The 27,093-nt window shown below is 33.9% G+C and overlaps 3 protein-coding genes across 3 annotated transcripts; 2 read left to right on the top strand and 1 right to left on the bottom strand.

Moving 5' to 3' along the window:
* Positions 1–4,011: 4,011 nt before the first annotated feature.
* Positions 4,012–7,715, bottom strand: LOC130715432 (phosphoenolpyruvate/phosphate translocator 1, chloroplastic-like). Its single transcript, XM_057565529.1, has 9 exons — positions 7,327–7,715; positions 7,095–7,217; positions 6,832–6,984; positions 6,021–6,106; positions 5,825–5,909; positions 5,545–5,670; positions 5,357–5,425; positions 4,567–4,696; positions 4,012–4,448 (listed from the first exon to the last, which is right to left on the bottom strand). Exons 1-9 carry the CDS (start codon positions 7,663–7,665, stop codon positions 4,378–4,380), a joined length of 1,182 nt encoding a protein of 393 aa, XP_057421512.1. The 5' UTR covers positions 7,666–7,715; the 3' UTR covers positions 4,012–4,377.
* Positions 7,716–16,520: 8,805 nt separating this feature from the next.
* LOC130715434 (uncharacterized) lies at positions 16,521–19,897 on the top strand. Its single transcript, XM_057565532.1, has 6 exons — positions 16,521–16,880; positions 17,108–17,221; positions 18,085–18,165; positions 18,642–18,814; positions 19,022–19,118; positions 19,540–19,897. The coding sequence occupies exons 1-6, from the start codon at positions 16,689–16,691 to the stop codon at positions 19,651–19,653; spliced, it is 771 nt and encodes a 256-aa protein (XP_057421515.1). The 5' UTR covers positions 16,521–16,688; the 3' UTR covers positions 19,654–19,897.
* Positions 19,898–21,513: 1,616 nt separating this feature from the next.
* LOC130716001 (uncharacterized) lies at positions 21,514–25,285 on the top strand. Its single transcript, XM_057566175.1, has 9 exons — positions 21,514–21,794; positions 22,197–22,557; positions 23,114–23,147; positions 23,263–23,490; positions 23,945–24,034; positions 24,184–24,249; positions 24,439–24,530; positions 24,608–24,655; positions 24,846–25,285. The coding sequence occupies exons 1-9, from the start codon at positions 21,779–21,781 to the stop codon at positions 24,961–24,963; spliced, it is 1,053 nt and encodes a 350-aa protein (XP_057422158.1). The 5' UTR covers positions 21,514–21,778; the 3' UTR covers positions 24,964–25,285.
* The last annotated feature ends 1,808 nt before the right edge of the window (positions 25,286–27,093 follow it).

Below are 27,093 nucleotides of genomic sequence, written 5' to 3'. Positions count from 1 at the left end.
ATATGTTGGTACCCAATCGCCTCCTCAATGCCATCCACGAAGAGGGTAGAGACGCTCCGCCGCACTCCGCCGTCGCACTGGAGAGACCCGTCCACCTCTGGTCCTACTTTCCCTGTCGTTGCTCCCTCCGCATACGAAACCAGAGTCGGGTCACCAAGAGCACCCTCTTGCTCGTCTTCTTCCGTCGCCTCTCCTTCTTCCGCCGCGCCTTGCTCGCCAACTCCTCCAGCCGCCGACAAGTCTGTTTGGGTTAGAGAAACCCTAGCAGAAAGAAGGTTCATAATTGCAGCTTCCGATTTACTCCAAAACTTATGGATGCAAGTAGATTTGTTGTTGATTTGTTTGGGATATTGTTTGGGATAAGATTAATGAGTTTTCTGCATGTTTCTTAATTTTCTAGTCTTGCGAAAATCACCATCATCTTTCTTTTTTTTAATTTAATTTTGCTATTTTACGTTGAAAAAAAACAGAAAAAATTGTTGATTTGTTTGTGGAAGTGTTTCTTGACGGTGGGAGTGGGCATATGTGATAAGATTATTGGGTTTCTGAGTGATTATTAGTCTACTTGTCTTGCAAAGATAACTATGAAAATCCTGAGTTTCTACCGTAGGAACAAATTATTGCTTCCACCGACTTACACCTAAAATTAGAACTTTAATTAAAACAAGGTTTAAATATGCTCGAGGTCCCTGAAATTGTATGGAAAATTAAAATAAGTCCCTGGAATTTTTTTTCATGAAATAGAATCATGGAAAAAAAAATAATCAAAGTTGATCTCAACCCTTACACAGTCATCAATTTCACGTGTACTTATTATTTTTTCTTTTATTCTAAGTGTGTTAATTATTAAATAAACGAATTTCTTTATTTTAGTTCCCCATACAATTTCAGGAGAATTAAAAAAATTCCACGATTAAAAAAATTCCCCATGAAAAAACCAAAAAACGAAATTCATAATTTCATATCATCTCATAACCAAAGCATCTTCACTCTTCAACCAAAAAAATCCAGTTGCTTCATCTGCTTGTATGCTACTTCTTCAACATGTCTTCTTGATGACCAAAAGACTCTATTAGACACCTCTTCAAAAAGATGGTAGATGATTTTTTCTAAAAAATCATGAAAAAAATTTCCAGGGACTTATTTTAATTCCTCATACAATTTCAGGGATCTCCAGCATATTTAAACCTTAAAACAATCTAATTAATACAGATGACCTAAAATAAGCTGTATGTGACTTTTCTATTCGAAGGCATGCTCTCTGACCTTGACTTATTAATTAATATTTTCATTTTCTAAAATAAAAGTTTTTAAAGTCCAAAATTGGACTTTTTCATAGGAGACCATATTAGACGAACCTTATAACTATAATTATATATAACAAAACAACACACATTTTATATGATAATCATATGAATTACATGTCTTATTTATAGTTATGAGAATTGACAAGTACAATACTATTTTGTCAATGAAATAATTTTTTTATTGAAACATGCAAATTGTTTTTGGTAGAAAACATGCAAATTATACGAAGGAACAATTCCTATTTTCCAATATGTACACAATGGGTAGAAATTTTAAATTGCAAAATATATATATATAATGTTGATAATTATTAAAGAAATAAATAACATATGGTAATTTTAAAATATGATATTGACATATCAATTTGATATAATTTGAAATAAATAATTTAAATTCACTAAGGTAACTAGTAGGTGCTCTGGTAAGATTTTAGTTGTCCAGAATAAGGATATATGACTTATGTTGAAGAAATGCTTCGATGGACTGCTCCTCCATGGGAGGACTCTGTCTGTTTGTATCTAGTGACCATATAGGCACTGGAGTGGGCACCTTTAAGGTACTCTAACGCTTAAGTTAGCAAAGCTAGGAGAAATAATGATTAGCATTAGAATGTAGCATTGTACCTAGGGAATGCCCCTAGGTGTGTACTTGTACACTTAGGGTTTAACAAACTTGGAAGGAGACATGCTAAGATATGTTAAGCTACAATAGATATTGTCCGGTTATATATCACGTTGATTTATAATCTTTATTCTCATATGTGTAGGACGTTGTCAATATTGGACTAAAGTACACGAGTCTATCATTTTATTACGTAATGGTTTCCCCGAGTTTGAGTATCTGAGGCATTATGATGCTTGGAGTGTTAAGACTTGAGATAGTGTCCAGTTCGAAGCAATAAGATGCTTGGTCAGCCCAATGTAGCAGACTCGTGATCCGTTATGAGCTTAAAAGCTTCAATCAAGACATGTGTCCAAGATGATATGAACTGAATTCTAATTTCCCTAAGGTTTTACCTTTTGTACTGGCGCTTTGCTCCAGGTCTTCAGAATAGGAAAATGTGTGTCTTGTCACAATTTGACCATTAATTGAGTAAGTGAACGTGTTCGACATCTAAATTGGCGATGATTGATCAGTGTGATTCTATAAAAAATAATGCAATAATGGGTCACATGGTGTCAAATACATTCTTTCCCGTCATTTGGAAAGTGAAAGGTCGTATTTTCCCTGGTTCGTTGCCTTTAAATAAGGAATTTGGGCGCCAATTCACCTTCCTATTTTTGCCAACTTTGTCAAGCTTTTTCCTTTAAAGATCTCTAAACTAGGACACGTGAATCACTTCTTGCTAAGATCTTCAAATCTCACCTAATTTAGTAAGTTCTTCATGTGTCTTGTTGTTTTCATTTTCTATTGCATAGTTGCATGCTTGGATGTAGTGGAAGTTAGGAACTTTGTGTAGTGCCTCTTGGGTTGTTTCACCGATATGCAACTAGCAAGCGTTTGTCATCTCCCGTCGTTGTGTACTCTCTAGATTGTCGGGGATATTTATTTTATGAGCATCGCTGTAGTGATCTCCTAGTAAATGTGTCATCTTTGGAGCCTTTTGGGCTTTGGGAGTCGTTCTTTGACTTGGTATGGAGGTTCTCTGTTGTTGACAAGTTTAGTTTTCTTTATATCCAATTTAGGGATCGCTCCTCTATGGGTTGCAAACGTTCTCCAACGGCATCTTCTCGAATCCTCTAAGCAATTCAGAACCCCTACAGGTGTCGCCATCCTACTTCATCATGTTTGAAACTAGAAATTATAGTGAACAATAATGATTACGTGGGCGGAGACTGAGTGACCTTGAGAGAGTGTCTCGAACTAAAGGAAAAGACCAAGGAAGGAGGGAACACGAGTTTGGCATCGAGTTTGGCATCGAAGTTTAGGACCACATAAAAACGTGTGCAATTTGCCCACAAAATTGGGTCATTTCATGTACGTCTATGACTATATGTTTACAATCCTCGACTTTCGCCTTCCCTTTACGAACTTTGAGTTGGAGGTGTTGAAACATCTCAACGTGGCCCCGTCCCAATTGCATCTGAGTGTGTGAGTCGCCATGTTATCTTTCAATATCCTAAGTCGGGTGCAGGCTTCCCCTTCTCACAGAGCTTCCCCTTCTCACAGGTTGTTCCTCCACCTCTTCGAGGTATTTCGTACCAAGAAGAACTTGAACGAATGGGGTATCCCTAAGGTCCTCTACTTCAGAAGTTCATGTTCTCTCACCTTATACCAACTTGTTTAAGTGGAAGAACAAGTCCTTTAAGCATGAGTTCTTCAAAGTCGTGGGAGCTAAAATGAGAGTTTTGTTCTGGGAGGTGCCATCGAGTGATAAACCTCTTGTTCCCATTTACTGGTTTAAGGTTCGTTACCACTCTCCCACCAAAAGCTATATGTTTAGGGATGCGAACTTTGAGCAGGGATCTTATTGATGCTCCTCCTTCATAAATCTCGACTCTTATCGATAGAGGTGCATTTTTTGAGTCTACTTTAACTCTTCCATTTTTTATGCTTCTAACTTTTCTTCATGCAAATAAGTAGCAAGCATGTCGAGTTTCGTGACAAGAAATTTGTATGTTCGACAACTTCAAAGGGATAATTCCTCTCTAAATAGAAGTCTCATGTTCGAGTGACTGCGAATGTAAACATTAAAAATAAATATTGGATAGGTAATATTGTTTTTTTTTTTGACAGATTGGATAGGTAATATTACACAGTAATTCTCAACTTATAAGACATTTACAGCTGTGAATCTTGCCAAGATTTATTAAATGAATTTACATTAAAAACAACTAGATAATGTGATAAAAAAAGTAAAAAATACACTAGATGATGATATTTTTTTCATAGAGCCAAACCATTAGGCGCCTCTAAGCTAGACAATGAAATTGAGACACCATTTTGGGTATAAAATATTTCAATCCTAAAAAGGGGTTAAGATCGGTAACCTCAATAGTCAATCCCTATCTGACCTATAAAGAAATTCACACATACGGGGTATGTTATGCAAGATGCAAAATTTGATAATCAAGCCGTCTTGGGCTTAATTTGCTTCACCCTGGAATAGAGGAAAACACCAGCAAGAGCTATAGCAGTCCCTGCAGAGGAACAAAACATGAAATCTCAGCAAGAGTTATGCAGGAATATGGTTAAAAAAACATCAAAACAATGTTCTTAAAATGGTTCCAGATGGAATCAGAAAGAAGCAAATTTTACCAAATGCGTTAATTGGTGAGACAGGTGTTTGGAAGAAGATGACAGCGCTGACGATGACCACCACACGCTTCATACAGTTTGCCACAGAGTGGGTGACAGGTGATACTCTCTGCAGTATCATATAAGCAACCTACAAGAAAATTATCTTTACATTATTGTGGAGTACAAAACTAGTTATAGAACAGACCCATGCAAAAAAACATTATATGATTTAAGATAAAAACTAATATTTTACTTAAGCTTCTTCTAGTTAGTAACAATGGGTAGAATCCCTATTTATAGCTTAATTTGCCTTCGCTTTTCCAGTTTTTATGGTCTTATATCAAAAAGATCCCATTACCATTTTTATTTAGCCTCAGCATTTTAGACAAGCAAGCACACAATTCTCGAGATGAAATTAGCTACATCTTTTCTAATTCCATTAAAATGGTCAGAAGCACGTTCTACCCTTCTCAACTGGTATGACATAGAACACAAGCAAAAAAACTAACACATAGCATAATTGACAGACTCTCTGAATTTCAAAATGAATCTTAACCAAACCATCACAATAGAGGTTTTGGTTCTGTAAACCACTACACCATAAAATGGGTAGAGATTGATGGGTATCTAGTATCTACCCATTAATCTAAAATGTCACATATCATTTCATAATTCAAATCAAACAGTCTGTTTTTTGTTTTTCATAAGTAGCAAATACTGATGTTTAATTAAAAGGATAAGGGAATTAGATGAATTACTCTTTAATAAGAGGGGGGTAATTGTGAATGGAATTGGTAAAAAAACTCACTTGCTGATATACATGGAAACATAGTGCAGCAATAAGAATTCTGGTGTACACTTGTTGAACATTTAATCCCTGTCAAGAAAAATGATGCGATGAAAGATTAGTAGCTTCAACAATTATAAATATTTTTATTAGGAGAATGTTAACAGCAACCCTCTCTAATTCAACCATCAAGATACTTAGTTACTCACCGCGGATTGAAGGTAAGCAGGGGTAAATTTGACACCCTCCATGAAGATGGTTACAGGTGCTGATAACAAGAATGACAAAACTGTAATTATTGAGAAGAGGGTTATGTTGTCTATGGGTTCCTGTTCCTGAGAAGAACAAAATGATTTTTTTTAAAAAGATGAAATATAAGATAAGAGTGTCATAACATGCTACTCTTACTTTGTATATGAGAAGTTATTATGAACAAGAAACTAAATGCAATACTATGCGAGTATGTGACTGGTTCATAGGTCATATCACCTCCTTCTTGACCATGAGCTTTTTGCTAAGAACATTACGAGATTGATTTGACAAATTGGAAGCCATTGCACTCCAAAACCCAGCCCTATTCAATATTCCAGAAAATAGCCATATATTTAGACTGTTTCTTTTTAAAATTGTTCCCGTTTCTTCTATTCTCTTCTCCTAGAAGAAATGAACATGCTAGAGATCTTACCAATTGAAGGAGGCCTCTGTAAAAGACGCCAGCCCCACCCCACCAACAACAGGCACAAGGGAAGCAACCACCCATGCTGTAGGCATCTGTAATTAAGAAAGTTAAACAACGAATTTAGATTGGAAAAATCAATAATGAGACTGTGTTAAACGTTGACGCAACAATGTTGATTTCTTATTTTCTTCAATGGTAACGCTTACCATACACATGTATCCACTACAGAGTGAGAAATATAACCATTAACTAGCATTAAACTGATCACAAAAATGAAACAAGAGTAACCACATAGAAATGGGGCAAAAGCAGCTCCAGCTATATAAGTAAGTAGCAACACATTATTTTTTACATGATCATCTACACACAATTGGTGTATACTTATGAGAAAATAACATGAAACAACTATCTCGACATGAGTGTGCTTGTATTTCTATCAACGCGCACAGACCACGGCAACGTGAATGTGCCTTCTGGTCAACTTATGTCACTTGTGCAATTCGAGTGAACGTGGTATTGAACGCAATACAAACACACACTTAAACAGTGGAGTAAAGATAAATGAATAGTTTTATATTATATTCCTAATAAACATTTTCATGTCGAAAACTATTGAAATTGAAACATGAACGATGCCTTATCCTGAAACTCACTTTTGACTAGAATAATTGCCTATCTAGAATAATGGGGTATCAAGAATCAAACTCATATTACTTGATCCTAGAGATTGTGATACCATGTCTATTCAAACATTGCTATCATTACTCATCCAGGTTTGGCTGCAACAACATATAATGGTATTCTTATTGATTTTTACCTCTCCAAGGAACATAGCAGAGAGGATGACTGAAAAGAAAGGCTCCATAGCTTTGATGGTGTGAGTGAAAGACACGGCGACTTTTCCGAGACTCATGTTAGTGAAAAGGTTCCCCAAAGTATGAACCAGAGCCAGTGGAACTATTGCTGCTAGCTGCAAGACAATAAACAATGAATTACAAACAGAACAGAAACAGAGCAAATGGAAGTATGGAACAGTAACACTCCATTGCAGGAAGAAAGAATGGGAATATGAATACCTACCTGGGCTGCACTAATTTTGGGCCTCTTGTAGAGATTGAAAATCCACATGAAGAAAACAATGAGAGTCCCCACAGCGAATTGAATAGCAGTTAGAGTTGCAGGGAAATGGTAAACTTGTAAAACCTGTGGAAAAACAGAATGAAAACAGAGTGAAATTGAAATTGGGAAAGAGAGGTTGAAAATGTTAGGTTTAGGGATTGAATTTGATGGAGGAGTTTTGTTGTGTTGTGACCTGTTTGTTGTAAATGTTGAAATAGATGTTGAAGATGATCCATAGGCTAAACAAGGCTCCCAGCTCCAGAGTTTTCAACAAACTACCGCTTCCGCTGCTGCTGTTATCGGAGGAGGAGGAGGCGGTGGTGGTGCTGGCGGTTGCGTTGATTCGGAAGGTGGAGGCGGAGGGTGTCGCTGTCCATTTGGAAGAAGCGAAACGCGGAAAGGAAGAGGAGGAGGAAGATGCATTGAGGTTGGGAATGGAAGAAGGAATGGGAAAATGGGAAGTGAGGAAGCGGGTTCGAGTTTTGTGGACGGAGAGGGAATGGGAGAGAGGTAAAACCACCGCGCTCTGCATTTTCGAGGGAGATCGGAAAGGCCGTGTCTGGTTTTGGTGGGAGGGAGGGAGGGAGAGTGGCCCAGTTTTTAATTGAAACCTAAAATTATTATAATAATAATAATAATAATAATAATAATATAATATTTTTTAAATAGATGATAGTGAAAGGATGGGAAAAGAAGATTTCAAAAAAGTTTCCACTTAATGATGCAGGGTCAGGGTCAGGGTCCCTTTTAATGCATATCTTTCTTTCTTTTATGAATATCCGATTTGTGTTTCATTCATGCAGTCAAATAATCGATGCTCTGACCTAAAAAAGATGTATATATGCAATCGAAATTTTACTTTCTCTATCTCTTTTTGTGTCATATTAGCATAAGGTCTGTTTGTTCCCAAATGAGCTGGAGATTGGAAGTTTAAAGGATCAATACTTGGAAGTAGCAATTGATCCAAATAATTAGAGTTGTGAGGACAATATATAAACACATATACATATACATAATCATGTAATGTTAAAATATAAAAATTTAGTAGAGGTAAAACATTTGTGGAGATTAGCACATTTTATGAACTTCAAAAATTTTGTGGAGGCACGTGACCCCACGCATTCTGAATGGATCCATGTCTGTTTGAAAAGTACAATTTATCTTTCTGATGTAAAAAAAAAAATCATTAAGATCTCGTTTGAAAGAGCATATAAACAACTCATTTGAACTTATTATGTAAAAAAGCACTTATGCATGTGTGTAGAAGAGCTTATCAAAATAGTTTATAAGCTCTTCATAAATTATTTTTGGCTTATTTCAATAAGCTATTGGTAATAGCTTTTCCAAGCTTATACGAAGCTTAATTACTTTTGCTTTTTCGTTTTCTCATTTTAAGTGTAAGTTGAATGTTTGTATTGTCTTGTCTGAAGGTCTATAATTCATTTTTCATAATAACCTGCTTTCTTTCTGCATTGTTTGATGAATTTCGGTAAGCTCATACATGAATGAAGATCGATCGATATAATTACTCATATAATCTTGATTCAACAGCTAGAAGTTAAAAAATAAAAAAGGACAAAATATAAAGTAGGTATGGCATATAAATATATTGAAATTGTTGATATATGATATGTCCTTCCTAACTCCATTAAAATGGAGTGTGCACATCTCAATGTCTCATTAGTACGCATACAGTGTCCACTAACAATTATTGAAAATAAAAAATAGGTATGTTTTGCATGAAATTTGATTCTGAACCGTCGGACATTCTATTTTAATGTTGGACATGTCTTCTAGCTAGCAGTCATGTGTTATTGGACTCTTTCATTAAAAATAAACCTTTCTGTTTTAGGAGAATCGTAGCAAATTTGATTCACTAGAACCCTAATAAATAAATAAACTTTTAAGAAGATAACTTGTTATTAAATACTTTCATTAAAAAACTGTATGCGTCATACATGATACATGCATGCTTTTAAAATTTTAAAATTTGTAAAGTTTGCACTAAGAATTGGAACTTGGAAGTAAATTGTGACTTTTGATCATGCTTTTTTATGGCTGCTTTCAACGCAAATGGCAAGGTGGTCCAGGCGGCGTTGTGGCTATGATATTTTTTGGTCAATATCGTGGTAATGAATAATGATAAATGGATTGTTAAAAAAAAGAAAAATGATAAATGGTTATTTTTTGATACATCGGAAAATGATAAATGGTTATTTTACTAACGTCAAAAATATAAATGGCTATTTTATTAACGTCAAAAAATATAAATGGTGATTTTATTGTATATCCTATGTTACCATTTGGGGGAGGGTGATAATTCAATCCATTCAATATTTTTTTTTCAATGCTATTCAATTCACTCATGTTTAAATTTTATAATTTTATTTATTTAGTAACAGTCAATTTGCATGTAAATTGTATACACACACGCACTAAAATGTTTACGTTTCTTTCTTAAGAACATCTTGACTCTTCTTTATTCAAAGATATTATATTATATACGCTATATATTTTTCTGAACCAGATGTATCTGGACTTGTATTGCCTTTATATACATTCTACTCTTCAATTTCTCTAAATTAAGAGATATTTTTTGCAAGTGATTTTTTTTTATATCGGAAAAGTTAAATTGCACCGGTCAGGAATCGATCTCTGAACCTTCCCCTACTCAACACATATGTCCCCAACTATATAGTGTTTCCTTTAAATAAAATATGATTTCAAGTAAATTACTAGATGTGTATCAATCCTCTCTAAACGTACACCATCCGGTCACATATATAAACAAAAAAAAATATTTTAGGTTCATTCATTTAATGAATGTATCTAGTCATTATTAATAACTAGATACATTCATTAAATGAATGTACCTAAAATATCTTTTTTGCTTATTTATGTGACCGGAGGGTGTATGTCGATAAATATATTAAAGACAGTATTAATACACATTCAACTAATTAACTATCACTACCTAAGGTTATGTTTGACATGACATTTCAACTAGTTTAAAGCTTATTTGACTAGCTTAAAACTTATTTGACTAGCTTAAAAGTTCTTTAAAAGTGTTTGGTGAAGAAGCTTATTTCAGTAGCTAAAGCTTTAAGCTATAAGCTATGTAGCTTATGGCTATGTTTGGCACGCCTAGCTGATAAGCTAGCTGAGAGCTGAAAAGCTACGCGATTGAAACTAAAGTGTTTGGTAAAACTAACTGTTGAACAAACTGAAACTGTAAAATGACATAAAATGACATACTTGTATAATTCTTTTTATATTGAACATTACTTTATTTTCACATTAATACTTATATGATATTAATATTTAAATTATTATAACTTTAAATACTTTAATTTCACTCAAGTTTTTTATCATCCTAAAAATATAATATTAATTTTTACTTATTTAATTTTCTATATTTTTATTAAATTAAATATAATAAAACATATAAGGGTGTGGAGCTTATAGCTTAAAGCTTTAAGCTACTGGAATAAGCTCATTTACCAAACACTTTTAAAGGGCTTTTAAGCTAGTCATCAAATAAGTTTTAAGCTAGTCAAATAAGCTATACACTAGCTGAAATGACATGTCAAACATAGCCTATAACTTATTAAATATATTCTCATTTTTATCCTTATTATTTTAATAAAATTCCACCTTTAGCCTTGTATATTTTTCACTAAACCTATTTACTTATTAATTTAGAATAACACATTGCTGTTTTATTATGGAATGCAATAAGATGATATTTTTTTATTACTACTTTGAAATAAAAAAAAACTTTATATTACAAATTACAAATTATTTATTTTATTCTATTTAATTTAATAAAATATAGAAAGTTATTGATATCTTTTTAGGATGATAAATGACTTGAGTGAAATTAAAATATTTAAAGTTATAATAATTTTAATATTAATATCATATAGGTGTTAATGCGAAAATAAAATAATGTTAAATATAAAAAGAATTATATAAGTATGTATGTCATTTTACAATTTCATCTTGTTCAATAACTAATTTTACCAAATACTTTTGTTCTAATTACGTAGCTTTTCAGCTTTCAGCTAGCTTATTAGTTAGGCGTGCCAAACATAACTTAAATATGACTGCCACAAAAATATTTGTTGGCAGTTATAACTGCCATAAAGCATAAAAAGTAGCAAGTGCTTAAGGTTTGATAATTTATGAATGATTCCAATAATTTGAATTTAATTTAGATGAATTGATAATTTATTTTTATTCATTTTCAAATTTAAGGCATATAATTTTTTACGGTCTAAGTTTGGAAGTTATTTTCACTGATATAAACTACCAAAGTCCATAATATTTATAGTGGTGATTCGTCTCCCTATTGCTCTGCTAGGGTTTTTCATACCCTAAGGAGACTTGTGGAGTTTTAAGTGGTCCAAGCGAGTCTCTGGCGACTGTCTCCTGGCGTGGAGTTCTGTGCTCGAGCTTGTTGATGTACAATGTATTATGGACGCGTGGAGGACATCGATTTCTCGAATGAAGAGAAAACGATCATCCTTGACAGTGGGACCGAAGAGCAATCTTCCTTGGAAACAACTATTGAGGGAAACAACACTTTAGTGTTCAGGTCAGATTTATGGTCGATTTTAGGGATTTTGCCTATTTTAGGGTTTAGGACCAATTTTAAGTTCTTCTGCCGATATTAGGGTTCAGGTCAGGTTTAAGGTCGATTTTAGGGTTTTCAGCCGTTTTCTGGGTTTACGGTTGATTTTAGGTTTTTTTTCGGCTTACTTTAGTGTTCAAGTCAGGTTTAGGGTCGATTTTAGGTTTTTCGACCGATTTTAGGGTTCATGTCTAATTTAAGGTCAATTTTAGGGTTCATGTATGATTTAGGGTCAATTATTCAAATAATATTAATTGAGATTAAAAAATTATCATTATTATATTAAGATAAAAAATTAAATGAAGGAATTCCATTGTATTACCCAAACAAAGAGTTTTACAATTGAGGAAATTTTCCTCACATTATCCAAACAATGGAATTTGAAAATTAAGGTTGTGTTTGGATGGGGGAATATTTGAGGGGAATGTAATTTTAGAGGGTATTTCAAATCCCTTCAATTAAAATACCTTGTTTGGATATCTAATGTGGAGAATTCTCAAATTACTAGTAATTAAATGAGGTATTTTACTCAATAGGATTTAGGGTAATTGAAATCACCTCAAAATATGAGGAATTTCAAATTCTTCATCTCTCCTTTAACCCTATCTAAATTCAGTAAAAAAAATTAATCTCGGCTAAAAATCCTAAAATCGGCCATAAACTCGAAAGTCAACCAAAAACTCAAAAATCGGCCCAAATCCCTAAAAATTGGCCCGACACTCAAAAATCGGCCGAAAACAGAAAGATGGTCCAAAACCCTAAAAATCGATCCGACTCTCAAAAATCGGCTGAAAACTCGAAAGTCAGCACAAAACCCTAAAAATTTGCCGATAACCCTAAGAATCGGCCGAAAACGTGAAAGTCGGCATGAAACTCAAAAATCGACCCAAAACCCTAAACTCGGCCGAAAACTCAAAATTCGGCCGAAAACTCTAAAATCGGCCCAAAACCCTAAAAATCAGCAAAAAACTCAAAAATCAGCACAAAACCCTAAAAATCGGCCTGACACACAAAAATTGACCGAAAACCCAAAATCGGCCCATAACCCTAAAAATTGGCCGATAACCCTAAGAATCGGCCGAAAATGTGAAAGTTTGGCCGAAACTCAAAAATCAACCCAAAAACCTAAAATCGGTCGAAAACTCAAAAATCGGCTCAAAACCCTAAAAATCGGTCGAAAACTCAAAAATCGGAACAAAACCCTAAATATCGGCCGAAAACCTGAAAGTTGGCCCAAAACCCTAAAAATGGGCTCGATTCTCAAAAATCGGCCGAAAACTCGAAATTCGGCACAAAACCCTAAAAATCGGCCGAAAACCCGAAAGGTCGGGTTTTAGGTTTTTCGGTCAATTTTTGAGTGTCGGGCTGATTTTTAGGGTTTTTTGCAGACTTTTGAGTTTTCTGACGATTTTTTAGAGTCGGGCAATTTTTAGGGTTTTCGGCCGATTTTTGAGTTTCCAGCCGATTTTTGGGTTTTGGGGATTTTTGAGTTTCGGGCCGAATTTCACGTTTTCGGCCAATTTTTAGGATTATGGGCCGATTTTGGGTTTTCTGTCAATTTTTTAGGGTCGGTGCGATTTTTAGGGTTTTGTGCCGACTTTTGAGTTTTCGGCCGATTTTTTCGAGTCAGGCCGATTTTTAGGGTTTTCAGACGGCTTTTGAGTTTTCGACCGATATTTGAGAGTCAGGTCGATTTTTAGGGTTATGGGCCGATTTTTGAGTCGACTTTCACGTTTTCGGCCTATTTTTAGGGATTTCTTGTCGTTTTAGGGTTTTGGGCCACTTTTTAGGGTTTTGTGTCGACTTTTGAGTTTTCGGCTGATTATTGAGAGTCAGGCCGATTTTTAGGGTTTTCGACTGATTTTTAGTTTTTCGGCTGATTTTTGGGTTTTCGGCCGACTTTCGGTTTTTCAGCCACTTTTTAGGATTTTATGTCCACTTTTAAGGTTTCGGTCTATTTTTGAGAGTCGGGGTGATTTTTAGGGTTTTCGGCCGATTATATTAAGATAAAAACAATTAAATGAAGGAAATTCATATATATTACCCAAACAAAGAATTTTACAATTGAGCGAATTTCAACATTTTATCCAAACAATAAAATTTGAAATTCAAGGGAATTCAATTGAATCATTTGAATTCCCTAGCATTTAAAATCCCTTGAATTTCTACAATCCCTCATCCAAACACAACCTAAGGGAATTTAATTGAATCAATTGAATTCCCTAGCATTTAAAATCCCTTAAAGTTTTACAACCCCCCATCCAAACGTAATAAGGGAGTTTTCAAGGTGCTTGGATTGAGGGAAAAAAAAAAGAAAGGAAAGAAAATTGAGAGTATTGAAAATGAGTGTGATAGAAAATTATTATTTTGTCCTTCTACATTACAAATTGTTCTGTTTTGAGGTCAACAAATTATTCATATCTCATTTATATTATTTTAAATTATTATAATCATAATTTTAAAATGTTGATACACAAATCATAACTAGAATAATTAAAAAATTAATAATGTAATATACACTTTATCTTTTAACATTTATTATTAAGTTTTTTTCATAAGCAATTTATTACTCCCCGTCCAGAAAGATTGTTGTTTTGGATCTTATTTCAATATTCTAAAATGTTTGTTGTTTTAGAAAGTCAATGCATTTTTTACTATATTTTTCCACCTATACCCTCATTTAATAAATTTTCTCACTTATTATATCTCATATCAACAAACTACAACTCTTCTCTATTAACTATTGTTCTCTATCCAAATAAATTTAATTGTTGCACATAGTACTAGTAAAATTAAATAAGGGTATTATAGAACATTATACTATCAATAATTGTTATCTTAATCTTCGTGCTACAACCTTAAACAACAATCTTTATAGAACGTAGGGAGTGTTTTTCTCGTAAAATAACAAGGTCATAGTGGGATTTTAATTACAATTCGCATCTCAAGCAAATTTTCATGTCAGCATTGGACAGAAAACTGACACAAAACTGTTCACATCCATTTTCCTTCCCTCTATTTTCATGCCCTCCCAAACAACTCAAGGTTCCATTTTTCCATTTATTTTCATGTCTACCAACTTCCTTCCTTGCATATTGACAACAAACAAATACAATGCAAGTTGAAGTCACTCAAGTAACTTATGAACAACTCTTGTTGCATTTAGGGTAGGGGTGCACATGGGTTGGGTTGGATGAATTTATAGGCTAATCAGAATCCGAACCAATCAAAATTGTTTGGGTTGGGTTGGATTTTGTGAGTTTTCACATTCGAACCCGAACCAACCCAATCCGACGATCTTCGGGTTGGTTCGGATGGGTTGATTGGATCCCTATATTAATATAACAATAAATCTGGAATATTGAAAAAAATATCAAAGCTTTAAAAAAAAATTAATTTTTTTGGTAAATACGTTATTGTACCAAATAGAATAAAAAAGACACAAAATATTGTACTAAATAGCATGAAATAGTATTACATAAAGGACACAGAGCCAAATACCATGAAAAACAACTGCGGCAATGGAATCAAGTTAATCAATACGACAATGATATGACACTTGAAATTTAAATGTCTCATTTCTCCGACATGCCAAATAAAATTGAAACAAAAAGTGAAGAATGTGAAAAGTGAAACTGTGAAATAAAATAAGGGTTTTATAATTTACATGTATGTTAGGTAAAAGTATTAAAAATATATATTAAATAATATATATTATTATTGTAGGTTTGGATTTCGGGTTGGATTGGGTGGATTGTTATTAAATCCGATACCCGATCCGAAGTTGATTGGATTGTAATAAAATCCGCCTGATTGACCCGTTTGCCCAATCCAACCCGCATTTTTGTCATTGAATTGAGTTGGATCGGGCGGGTTCATTGGATCTACCCGGCCCATATACACCCCTAATTTAGGGTGTGTTTGGAAGAAGTGAAAATAGGAAGCAAATAAACCTTAAAAGAGAAAATACATTTCCAATGAGTTTTCTCTTCTTTGGTTTAGGAGAGAAAATAGGTGAGATAGAAGAATATTCATGGGCCCACATCAATTTTATCCTTCCTTTATGAAGAGAAATGGAGGAGTGTGCGTGTTTTACTTGATTTGACTAAATTGACCTATCAATCTATATTTCATAATAATAATAAAAATAATAAAAACAAATACAAAAAAATGTGTTATTAATAATTATGGATAAAGTTTATTTCTGTTTTTAAGTTATAACTTTTTATGAAAAATGAATTATTACATTTCATTTCTACATAAAGTTATTAATGTCATTTCATAAATATACTATTTTCTTTTCTTCTATTTTTCATTTTACTTCATCTCATTCCAAACAATTTAAAAATCATATCATTTTCTTACTCTTTTCTATTCTTTTTCTTTGCTCTTCTTTTCTCTCACTTTTCCCCCAACCAAACATACCCTTAAACCCATCAACTACAAAAAAAAAAATGATGAAATTGGTGTTTAAAAATGCTGAAAGTTGTCAAGTTTATCTTTCGATTTAGAAAATATCATTTGTGGTTCATAATTATGTAAAATATATGTCAAGCTAATCTTTATTGTTAAATAGAATGTCAAACAATCAATGATCACGATAGTGTTTCCTTATTGGAGTGTTGAACTTGTCGGCACCCAACACTTTTGAAACTGATATCAAACATGCAACACGTGTATGATTTGTTGTCCATATACAGCAAAACATCGGATAGGGTACAGACATGAGAAATTTTGTTTATACTATAACAATAAACTAACTTAGCCACTAAACAACTGTTTCAGTACTCAGACCCGCCGTGCATTGCAGTCCTCAAACTTCGCTACCTGTATTTCCGATTCTGATCACGATGGGATAAGATTCATTTCTTGCAAAATTCAACAAATTGGAAGAAGAAAATCTCCAAATCATCAGAACAAAAATGCATTCGCCATCGTTAAGTATGCGTAGTCTGGTCAATTTGCGGTTGCTTAGTTCTGATGTGAGCGTGAAGAGGAGAAGTAATGTCATCGTGGCTTGTGCCACAGAGGGAGACACTCGAAGCTCCTTTCTCTCCCGGACCCAAACCTATGCTCTTCTCAAGCAGCAAATGGAAGTTGCTGCCAAATCTGAGGTTAGTTAGTTTTTTTTATCGGCTAATGTTAGTTGTTAATTGCTAGTAAATTAGTTCATTCGCCCGGGTTTTAACCTCGGTCCTTCACCCCCTTAGCTCTCCAAGTTAGTTAACTGCTTTTCGTTTCTTCTCCCGTAGAATTTCCAATCGGATAAAATTTCGTTTACAATTGAGTATACGAACACAAAATTGATTATTGTTTTTCTTTAATCGCTATTGTTGTGTAGGATTACAAGGAAGCAGCTAGAATTCGAGATTCTCTGAAGTCGTTTGAAGATGAGGAGCCTGTTTTGCGTCTCAAGAGATTGCTCAAGGAAGCAATTGCTGATGAGAGGTTCCAGGTGTTTTTTTTTCTTCTGATTATATTTTTTATATTTTCTTAGTTTAATGCTTAAAACCTTTAAATTTTGTTGTGTCACATTTAAATAGTAGGAAAATACTAAAAAGTTGGTAGTTAGTTATCCCAACTACTCCATGATTTCTAACATAGCTTCACTAACATATGTTAACTCATGTTTTTAACTAAACATGATGAACCACCTCCCTTCAGAAGGTTGTGTGTTCGATTCTCACTGCTGATGTAAATATTTTGTAAGCGACCTATGGTTGTTCCAGAGGCATGCTCTGACTCGTAGTGGGGAACTGAGACGAACCCGCCTAATTTTTTTAACAAAAAAATAATTTTCTTGGAGCTTTTCCCTCATAAGACATTGTAGTTCTTATGTTGCTCTCATGAAAAGGTGTGTGTTGAAGAGTACATTAATCAAGATTTCTTGTTTTATTAATGCCAATCAACTGTTCCTGCATATTAGTATTCTAGATGACAGTAGCACCACGTTGCTTGATAGTACTATTTGATTTGTCTTAATTATTGTTATTGATGAGTTGGTCAAGACAGAAGACAAGATTTACACTGCTTTCAAAATATTTGGGACTATGCATGTGTCTCGGTGACTCAATGTTTGAAAATTCAATTAACATTGTTTCTTTCAAGTTTCAACTCAACCATAGATGTTGTAATAAGCACATGGCTAGTCTTTTAGAACTCCACATTTCTTGGTATTGTTTTCTTTTTCTTTTACCTTCTATCAGATCAGTACACCTCACATCTTTCATAAAAAATTGACTAAACATGACCTAAGACTCCATGTTGTGACATAGAAATTTTACATTTTGAGACCTTTTCTTGCCTTGTTTTTTTCAGGATGCAGCTAGTTATCGTGATGAGCTAAAGAAAATTTGCCCCCACTCTCTTTTAAAATGTTCCAGTGACGCTACAACACTGGTATGATCACTACATTATGTTACTCTCTACGTAGTTCTTTCTTCATGTAAGATATCTTCAGAGATATACAATTAACAAATAAAGTGGCTTCCAATTTCTAAACAGTGTTATTTAAGGTTGATTGCTTTGATAAAATAATTAGTTCAATACCATGTCTTTTGAAATGGAAATGTTGAATGTCTCTCTTGAAAAGTTAATTGGACTCTGTGTACTGAGAGTTAGTTGTCTAAGATAACTGTCTCCTAAGTTTAATAATACCCCTCTTACAGAAATTATTTGAATTTTCTTTTCTTTATCTGTTAGAAACTGTTCGCCTCCTAATTTGGTTTTGTAATAGAAATTTATACAACTTATTTTGAAGTCTTCAAGAGAATAAACAAATTATGAATCCTTATTTCAATTAAGATATATATCATATATTTGTACCCAAAAAAAGAAAAAACTGAGCTCTTAACATTTAATTCCAACTTGTTCAGGGAGTCAGGGTTCAGGTAAGAAGTGTATATATAGAGGGTAGAAGTCAGCCTTCAAAGGGACTATACTTCTTTGCATATAGAATAAGAATTTCCAATAACTCAGACCACCCTGTCCAACTTCTTAAAAGGCATTGGATTATAACCGACGCCAATGGGAAAGCAGAAAATGTCTGGTGAGTTAATTCTTCTTCTATTTACTGTTATACTTTGTTATGCTTCCTGGGTGTGTTTCTTTTTCCTTCTCATGACACTTAATTAATGACAGACCACAATAACTTTGATTCCTGTAACCAACTCTACCTAATGGAAAGAGACTTATTGTTTTAAACATGTGTGAATCAAGTTAAAATAACTTCTGTATTTTGTTTTCCATGTGACAGGGGGATTGGGGTTGTTGGTGAACAGCCAGTAATACATCCCAGGACTAGTTTTGAATACTCTTCAGCATGCCCATTAAGCACACAAAATGGTAGAATGGTGAGGAAGTTCCCTCCCCTTTTCTTTGTACTTTTTTCTCACAATTTCCTTGTGTAATAGGAGTTGAATTAGGCCATATTATACATGGTTGAATATGATTGATATGAGTTGTGATTGCTTGCATCACCATGTCATATTCAGTTATCTCTTAGGCCTACACAGATGGATGAAGATCGTGAATCAATTCATTTTATAAATTATTTCTAACAATTTGATCAACACATTTACTATTAACACAAAATGGGTTGCTATCATGATTTTAATACATTTAGTATTAGCAATTTGATCAACACTCCCAGTTTCTTTACCAGAGTAGAAACTGGTATAAAATTGGATGTAGTGAAGACCCTCAATGATTTATATTTATTGGTTGCATTTGCTTGTTTGATTCAATATTGATTTTAAAAGACTTTTATTGTAGGAAGGTGACTTTGAGATGATCCACATTGAGAGTGTAGGCTCACGATCATTTAATGTTGTCATTGCCCCATTTTCTCTCTCTTTACTTGGAGATGATGAAGTTCATACGATTTGAGATTGAACTGCAGCATCACCTCTGAGATCATGTTCGATTAGCATCTGGAGTATGTGGAGGATTATCGGTATCACTGCCATTATGAAAAATTAAAGCAGGCTATTTGTATTATCAAGTTTAAAATTAAAATTGATTGTGGGTAATATATTATCTGCATGCATATGTATTTTATTGGATTGATGTGTAAAAAAAAAAACAGAAAGAATATTCAGAATATACTACCATACACAGTTGAAATTTGAAATTGTGTTCCATTTCAAACCCCAATGTACCCAGAAAAGGGAGGAATAAGGGGCTGTCGAAGTTACTTCATGGGGTAACTTTCACATTATAAATTATCATGAATAACAAATGAAATATGAGGATTTTAATTATAAGAATTTTTTTGTTTAAACTTTAAAGGTATTCTCCAAAAACACTGTCTTATAATTAAAAAAATGAAAATAGTAAACTAAGCAATAAAAATTATTGAGATACAAAAATACAACATAACTATGATAAAGAAATTAAAAGTGCAATTTCATCAAATATTTAGCTTGTTCAGTTTTCTTCCCTCTATCTCCTTATTACTTGGTGTCTAAGCACAAGAGAAGCGTGTTTGACAATTCAAAGCTAAATTCTAACAGAATGCAATGCATTCTTCCTGTTGTCAAGACAGAACCCTCCAGCTGTGGTCACCGACCTACTCCAAGTCAAGGTTGTCTCAACTATGGGCCCCATTCAATGTCGAATAAAAAAACAGCATGAGTCTTGTATGCTTTAACTGTCCTCCTACATGCATAACATAACGACTAACGACCTTATTTTCCCAAATCAACATTTGATGATTGCAAATGTGTCCCTAGCTAATAATACATGCACCATCTCCCTAACACACACCCTCCATTTTTTTATGAATCATAGTAATCCTGGTCCAAATCATTGCGAGCAATCTCATACTTTTGTTCAATACACTTACCATGTATTATGTCACATAATTAACCCTAAAGTCATGTTTTGGAAGGGGTCGACTTTAGCGAAACCAACATTCAATCGACATCCAAATCTTTAGTAATGTACATTGTCACAAAAATAGTTGTGGAAAATTAATTTGTGAAATATATTTTTCTAGAAACTAAAATGCAAAATGTAATAAAAAAAATATTTTAAAATTTCGTTAACAAAAAATACATTGGAAAAAATTAGTTTTTAGTAGTGATTTTTATAATTCTACACATTACTCGCGATTTTAAACCGTTAAAACTTACATATGTCGATTGAATGTCACGTCATGCGGGACTTAGAAATCATTTTCATTTTGGAATTGAGCTAACAAACTCTCCAAAGCAAGTTAGCAAAAAAGTTACATGATGCATGTTCAGAAATTTTACTCGGTCAGAATCGATTTTGTCATTTTTGTGGAAATAAAAGTTAATCTGTGTTAATATTGAATAATGTGATTTAGATATCTAAACATGGATTAGACTAGAGTCTTGTTAGCACTAAAACATCTGCTTAATATGATCTTTCTTTCTAGTTATCACTTTATTTCTTTTTCAGCAAGTCATGACTCATCCGAGGCAAAACCATTCTTGGAGAGTACATGAAGCATCTTCCCAACACAAATTACAAAATCTAAATACAATTGTACCACTACCCCCTCCCTCCCTAGTCCCTTTTCTCTGTCTTTCTCTCTGTCGTCAGAAAAAGAATTACAATAAGATTATTTACCCAAGAAAGGTCCACATAAACATGCATGTCTTTTGTGTTGGGACTAATTTAAAATTGAAAATATAAAATTTTGGGAATGTGTAGGTTAAGAACAATCAGATTTTGGTTGGATAACAAGAAAAGCAAGTGCAGAAGCTTGTGCTCAAAGCACCCCATCCCTTTCTTTCCATTCTCTCTCTCTCTCACATCAACCTTTAATAGTTCTCTATTCTATATATACACAAAGCATAGAAGAAAAGCATCTCTTCTTCTCACACCACCACTCTGCATTGCTTTCCCTTGCAAGTTTCACTCTTTTTACTTTATAGACTGAATAACCTACAATTAACAATTGTCGGTTGTGTCTTTCTGATCAAAAATCTAGCCAAAGTTTGGAATCTCTACCTACGTTATCTGATAATCAAACCATTAATTAATGTGGTCAAAAATGGGTAAGAGTTCACCTTTTTAGTTCCTCATGTCCCAACATTTTTACATATGTTTGTTCCAGTTTTGAAATGCATGACAAACCCATCTTCACTTTCCATTAAACCCCACTAGAATTCTTATCTCATATTCTGGTGGTTCTGTTTCTGTTCTATATTGTTTAATACAGAGTCCTGTCCTGGCTCATTGTTTCATTTCCTTCCTTTGTTCTTAGTATTAGGAGCCAGAGCATAAAACAGAGGATTTGAATTTGATTAGACCCATTAAGAAAATTTTGATTCTTTTATTCTTCAATAGTATTTAGTTTCTGGCATTGCATTATCCTCATTCTTTAGCAAACATAAAACACCATTCCCAAAATCTGGAAGAAAAAAAAATCAGGAGTAACACCATGAGTTTTGCAACAGGCTCAGGCTCACCCAAAAGTACTTGGCAACCCACAATCACTGCAGATACAACCACCCAAAGTTACTGGCTGAACTGGAGGTTTTTTATTTGTGCTATATTGGTCCTGCTTTCAGCTATCTTCTCATCATGGCTAATATGGAAGAATGAGGTTTTGAGGAAGCCAGTTAGAAATGGTGACATGGAAAACCAGAAAGAAACATCAGCAACTTTGTATGAGGATGAAACTTGGAGGCCTTGCTTGAAAGGGATTCACCCGGCCTGGCTTCTGGCTTTTAGAATTGTGGCATTTGTTGTGCTTATGGTGCTTCTCATATTCACTGCTGCTGTAGATGGAGGAAGCATTTTCTACTTCTACACTCAGTAAGTTTTCATTCCTGTTTGAATTAGCATCATTTTTCTTGGAATCAATTCTGGAACGCTGAAGCTATTCACAAAAGCTTCTCTCCAGAATTGATTCTGCCTTTAGAATCAATTGTAGAATGATATGAAAACATGCACTGAATTAAAATTGTTTTGGCAATTCTGTTTTGTTATAAAGCATTGTCCTACATTGTTCTTATGGAAATGAAATCAGAAGTATAGGGTAGAAACACAATTTTGAAAGCATATTAAACTATAAATAGAGTAAATTAATCTCAAACCAAAACGAGGCTAGTTATTTAGTAGCAGACTAGCAGTGCATTTAGTCCCTCTCTTCACTTGGAATGATGCCTTTTATAATCTCTTTGCAATCAATGGTTTTTCTGTCTCACAAAATAACATATTATTACCTGTTTTATGATGCAATTGAAGCTGCTACTGTTTATAGAGAGAATCCATTTCCACCTCTTACTGTAATGATTAAGCACATCATGAGTTTCTTTTGTATCATTTGATTATTGATTTTTTATCTTTTGTTTTGGTTTCTCTGAAACAGGTGGACTTTTACTTCAGTCACCATTTATTTTGGGGTAAGTACTTCTATAAAGGGCCTGATTTATATCTTTTCAATAGTATGTTACTCATGTCTGTAATCTAGCTTGTAAAATCTAATATAAACTTGTCATTGTGTGCATGATATTGTAGCTGGGATCTTTGCTCTCTATCCATGGATGTTACCAACATCATAAGCAATCAAGTGGTGATAAGGTTGACAATGTGGATGGAGATACGGAGCAAGGAACTTATGATGCTCCTGCACTGCCCCAGAGTTGCAATCCATCCAGCCATGAGAAAGGCCAAGGAGCTTCAGAAGAACATCTTGTTCGCCAACCTGCAGGCACTTGGGGTTATATCTTTCAAATAATGTTTCAGGTAAATTTTGCTCGCAGTTCCTCCAAATAGATGACTTTCCCCATGTTCGAACTTGTGATCTCACCCTTACGGGGGGGGTCTAGTTTGTCTGCCACTAGACCAACACATTATTGGTATATAGATCACGGATTGAACTACAAGGATGATTTATTTCTCTATATTCAAAATTTCAAATATAAGTTATATCAGTGATGAGCTTAGCTTCTATTACACCCTTCATCTTTTCTGACTCTAACTTTTGGTATATATTCAAATTGATAATAATAAAAGATAATTTGACACCCTAAGATGGGAAAAAGAAAGAGAGGAAGAGAAAAAGAGAAAGTGAAAGAATGAATGTAAAAATTAAGGTTTGATTGTTCTTTTCTTTAAGTTCTATGCTCGTAAAAGTGGAGGGTAGGGTAGCTCTGTCATTGACCACATCATTGATTGTTGTTTCTTCGAATGTGAGCAGATGAATGCAGGAGCTGTAATGCTCACAGACTGTGTGTTTTGGTTCATAATTGTTCCCTTTCTAACCATCAAAGATTACAACATAAATTTGGTAAGTATCATTTATGGCCTCATATATTGGTGTGTTTTTCTCTTTTTATAAATTTGGCATAGAAATTTGTCTACCTGCATTACTGTTCATTCAAAAGAAAGGGTACACTTATTCAGTGCTAAATCATTTATCAAATTATTATGTTACAGCTGATTGTCAGTATGCATACCATCAATGCTGTTTTCCTGCTAGGTGATACAGCTTTAAATTGCCTGGTGAGTTGCTAGACTTGATTCCATTTATATCATGTTTGAATCAATTTATTTTTCCTCAAATCAATTCTGGCACGCATAAGCTACTTCCATAATTGATTTTGACTTCAAATCAGTTATAGAAGGATTTTTCAAACGTGCACTTAATATACTAATTCTAACCCTTATTTTTATTTACTTTTGTCTCTTCAGAGGTTCCATTGGTTTCGAATAGGATACTTTTGCTTGTGGACAGTGACATATGTGATTTTTCAATGGATAGTTCATGCTATAATTAAACTCTGGTAATAACTCTCATATGTGAAGACATCTTATGTTATGCACCATTATCTAATATAATTTTTTTGTCCTGGAAAATCAGGTGGCCATATCCATTTCTTGACTTGTCACCCTCATATGCACCACTATGGTATGAAGGTTCTTTTCTATGCTATCATTTTCTAATAGGAAATTTCTTTTGTTTTTCCAATCCCAATTTATAATGTTCCTTTTCCATTTGCATTCATATTCCTAGTGCTTCTAAGCTATCTTATTATGATAAATTGTTGAAAGAATATCTTTTGCTGACACTTTTTTATCTTGCTTGTTATTGATTTCAGTTACTTTTCAATAGCACTGCTGCATATTCCATGCTATGGCATCTTTGCTTTGATAATGAAGCTGAAACACAATGTGTTGTCTAAGCGGTACCCTGACTCTTACCAATGTATCAGATGATTTGGACTCAGGATTAATATTCTATTTGGTGAAGAATATCAGTTTTATACAAGGAGTAGTAGAAAAAGGGAAGAGGAGCAAGTGCAAAAAGAATTTAAAGTGAAAAGTTTGGGTTCAAATATTAAACAAATATACAAAAAAAATATATATATAGTTTATATTTTTTGCAGTGAACTTTTTGCATCACTTCTTCTCAAAGAGATGCATATATGTAAGTGATCATGAGCTCTAAGAATAAGCAATGATTCACTGATTGTAGGAGTATATATTTCAGTCTTCATAAATATGAATATTTAATTATAATGAACCATTATTTTGATAAGGTTTAGCAAGTATTATTGGAAATGAGACCCTTAAGGATGAAAACAAAAGAAACATCTTTTCACGCTTAAAACTTAAGGTTGTTGATGCTTGCAATCAATATGCAAAATCATTTCTAATGGGGGATTATTTTGACAAGGTAACAAAAGAAATATATTTAGTTTTCGGTTGATTTGAATCAACTTGGTAAAATCTTACTTCTCCGTTGATGGGTTGGGAACTAATAAGAGCTTAGCATTATTTGAAATGATGCATATCAAAATAATCCCCAATATGAGAAGAGCTTTCACAGACAGTACATGAGAACAAAGAAGCAATATCTGGACTGAACGTCGCATGTCTTGACAAGCTCCCCAATATGAAACACTAATCCTCTGAGAGAAACGATGGATTTTGATGGAAAGAAAAGGCCTTTGGCAGGTGCACCTTTAACAAATCATAAAATTGGTAGAGCAGCTTGATAATGAGATGAAGTAGTACAATCTAGGAATTGACTAAGATGATGCACAACAAAGGTAATATCAGCTCTAGTGCTTGTTAAGTACAACAAATGACCAATGCATCTTCTGTAACTTAAGATTTACGTAATTTGATACCCGGATCCATTGGAGTTAAACAAGGTTTAGCACTAAGTAACCCGGTTTCAACAAGTAAATCTAGAGCATATTTACTTTTGTGCAACACAATACCTTATTTTGATCGAGCTATTTCCAAGTAAAGGAAAATCCAGTAGTAGAACGTTTGATGAAGAATGAATAATCTACCTTGCTAAATAAGAACTTTAGTTAATTTTGCATTTCACTGTCGAGTTGCTTGGTGAAAACCATAGAGTGGCTTGTTAATTTGCATTCCTCAGTCCTCACGTAGATCCACATAAAGAAATTTGTATCGACACCTATTTGTTTAAGATGCCAATTGTTAGTGGTAGCTAGAGCAAGAAGAACCTGTATTGTTGTCATTTTAGCCACATGGCTGAAAGTTTCAAGAAAACCCTTTACTAAGCCTGGCTTTACATCGTTCAATAATCCATCAGCTTTATGATTCACTTTGAAAATCCATTTACTACCGATTGATGTTCTGTCAAGGGGTAAAGGAATGAGTTCCCACGTGTGAGTATGATGCAGGGCAAGCCAACTCAACTAGAAAGCATGTTTAATTACCTAATGATAATTATTAGGCTCTATGGCTGTGGATAATGCTAGGGAAAAATGTTTGTGAGATACATGTTTGGTGAAGATAACTAGGGATTAGTAATAATCTACTGACCAAACAAGGTTCGGGGGAAAAAAATTACCCACATATTTAATCTTCGATACTGAGCGATTATGACGGAAATTATAGTTGGAGAAGTTACTGACGGTTGAACCGTCGGTAAAATGACGGTAACTTATTCACTGTGGTGTGACGAATTTTCACCATTTAAGCGATAACTAAAACTATCAGTAAAATTGACGATAATTTATTTTTTTATATGAGTACTTGCTACCACATTATCCACGCAAATGGTCGTTGATAATGTGAAACACAACCCAAAATTGAGTATGTGAATTCACATTTACCGACGGTTCAAGTCGTAGGCAATTTGGTGCTACATACCCAAACTGGTTGGAATTCATATTTACTGGCAGCTTTAATCATAACCTTTAGTAACCTATAAATTTCGAGTCCAAGGCCTTCAATAACTTTGGTCATCAATAACTTATATATGGCTTTAGAAAAATGTTATTTTCACTCGCTTTGGCAATTTTGGTACTCATTTTAAGCTCCTGAGTTAGTTTTTTTATCAATTTTTTATTAATTGTTGTTATA

This window comes from Lotus japonicus, chromosome 4, assembly GCF_012489685.1.
Source record: "Lotus japonicus ecotype B-129 chromosome 4, LjGifu_v1.2".
Taxonomy (NCBI): domain Eukaryota; kingdom Viridiplantae; phylum Streptophyta; class Magnoliopsida; order Fabales; family Fabaceae; genus Lotus; species Lotus japonicus.
This window is presented reverse-complemented; position numbering and strand designations above follow the sequence as displayed.

Coding starts and splice junctions, on each gene's coding strand:
- LOC130715432 (XM_057565529.1), bottom strand. CDS start 7,665: ATGCAGAGCGCGGTGGTTTTACCTCTCTCCCATTCCCTCTCCGTCCAC. Junction 7,218..7,326: donor TCAACATTTACAACAAACAG/GTCACAACACAA, acceptor GTTTTTCCACAG/GTTTTACAAGTTTACCATTT. Junction 6,985..7,094: donor CCAAAATTAGTGCAGCCCAG/GTAGGTATTCAT, acceptor ATTGTCTTGCAG/CTAGCAGCAATAGTTCCACT.
- LOC130715434 (XM_057565532.1), top strand. CDS start 16,689: ATGCATTCGCCATCGTTAAGTATGCGTAGTCTGGTCAATTTGCGGTTG. Junction 18,815..19,021: donor GGGAAAGCAGAAAATGTCTG/GTGAGTTAATTC, acceptor TCCATGTGACAG/GGGGATTGGGGTTGTTGGTG. Junction 19,119..19,539: donor GCACACAAAATGGTAGAATG/GTGAGGAAGTTC, acceptor CTTTTATTGTAG/GAAGGTGACTTTGAGATGAT.
- LOC130716001 (XM_057566175.1), top strand. Junction 23,491..23,944: donor TCTTTCAAATAATGTTTCAG/GTAAATTTTGCT, acceptor GAATGTGAGCAG/ATGAATGCAGGAGCTGTAAT. Junction 24,035..24,183: donor AAGATTACAACATAAATTTG/GTAAGTATCATT, acceptor ATTATGTTACAG/CTGATTGTCAGTATGCATAC.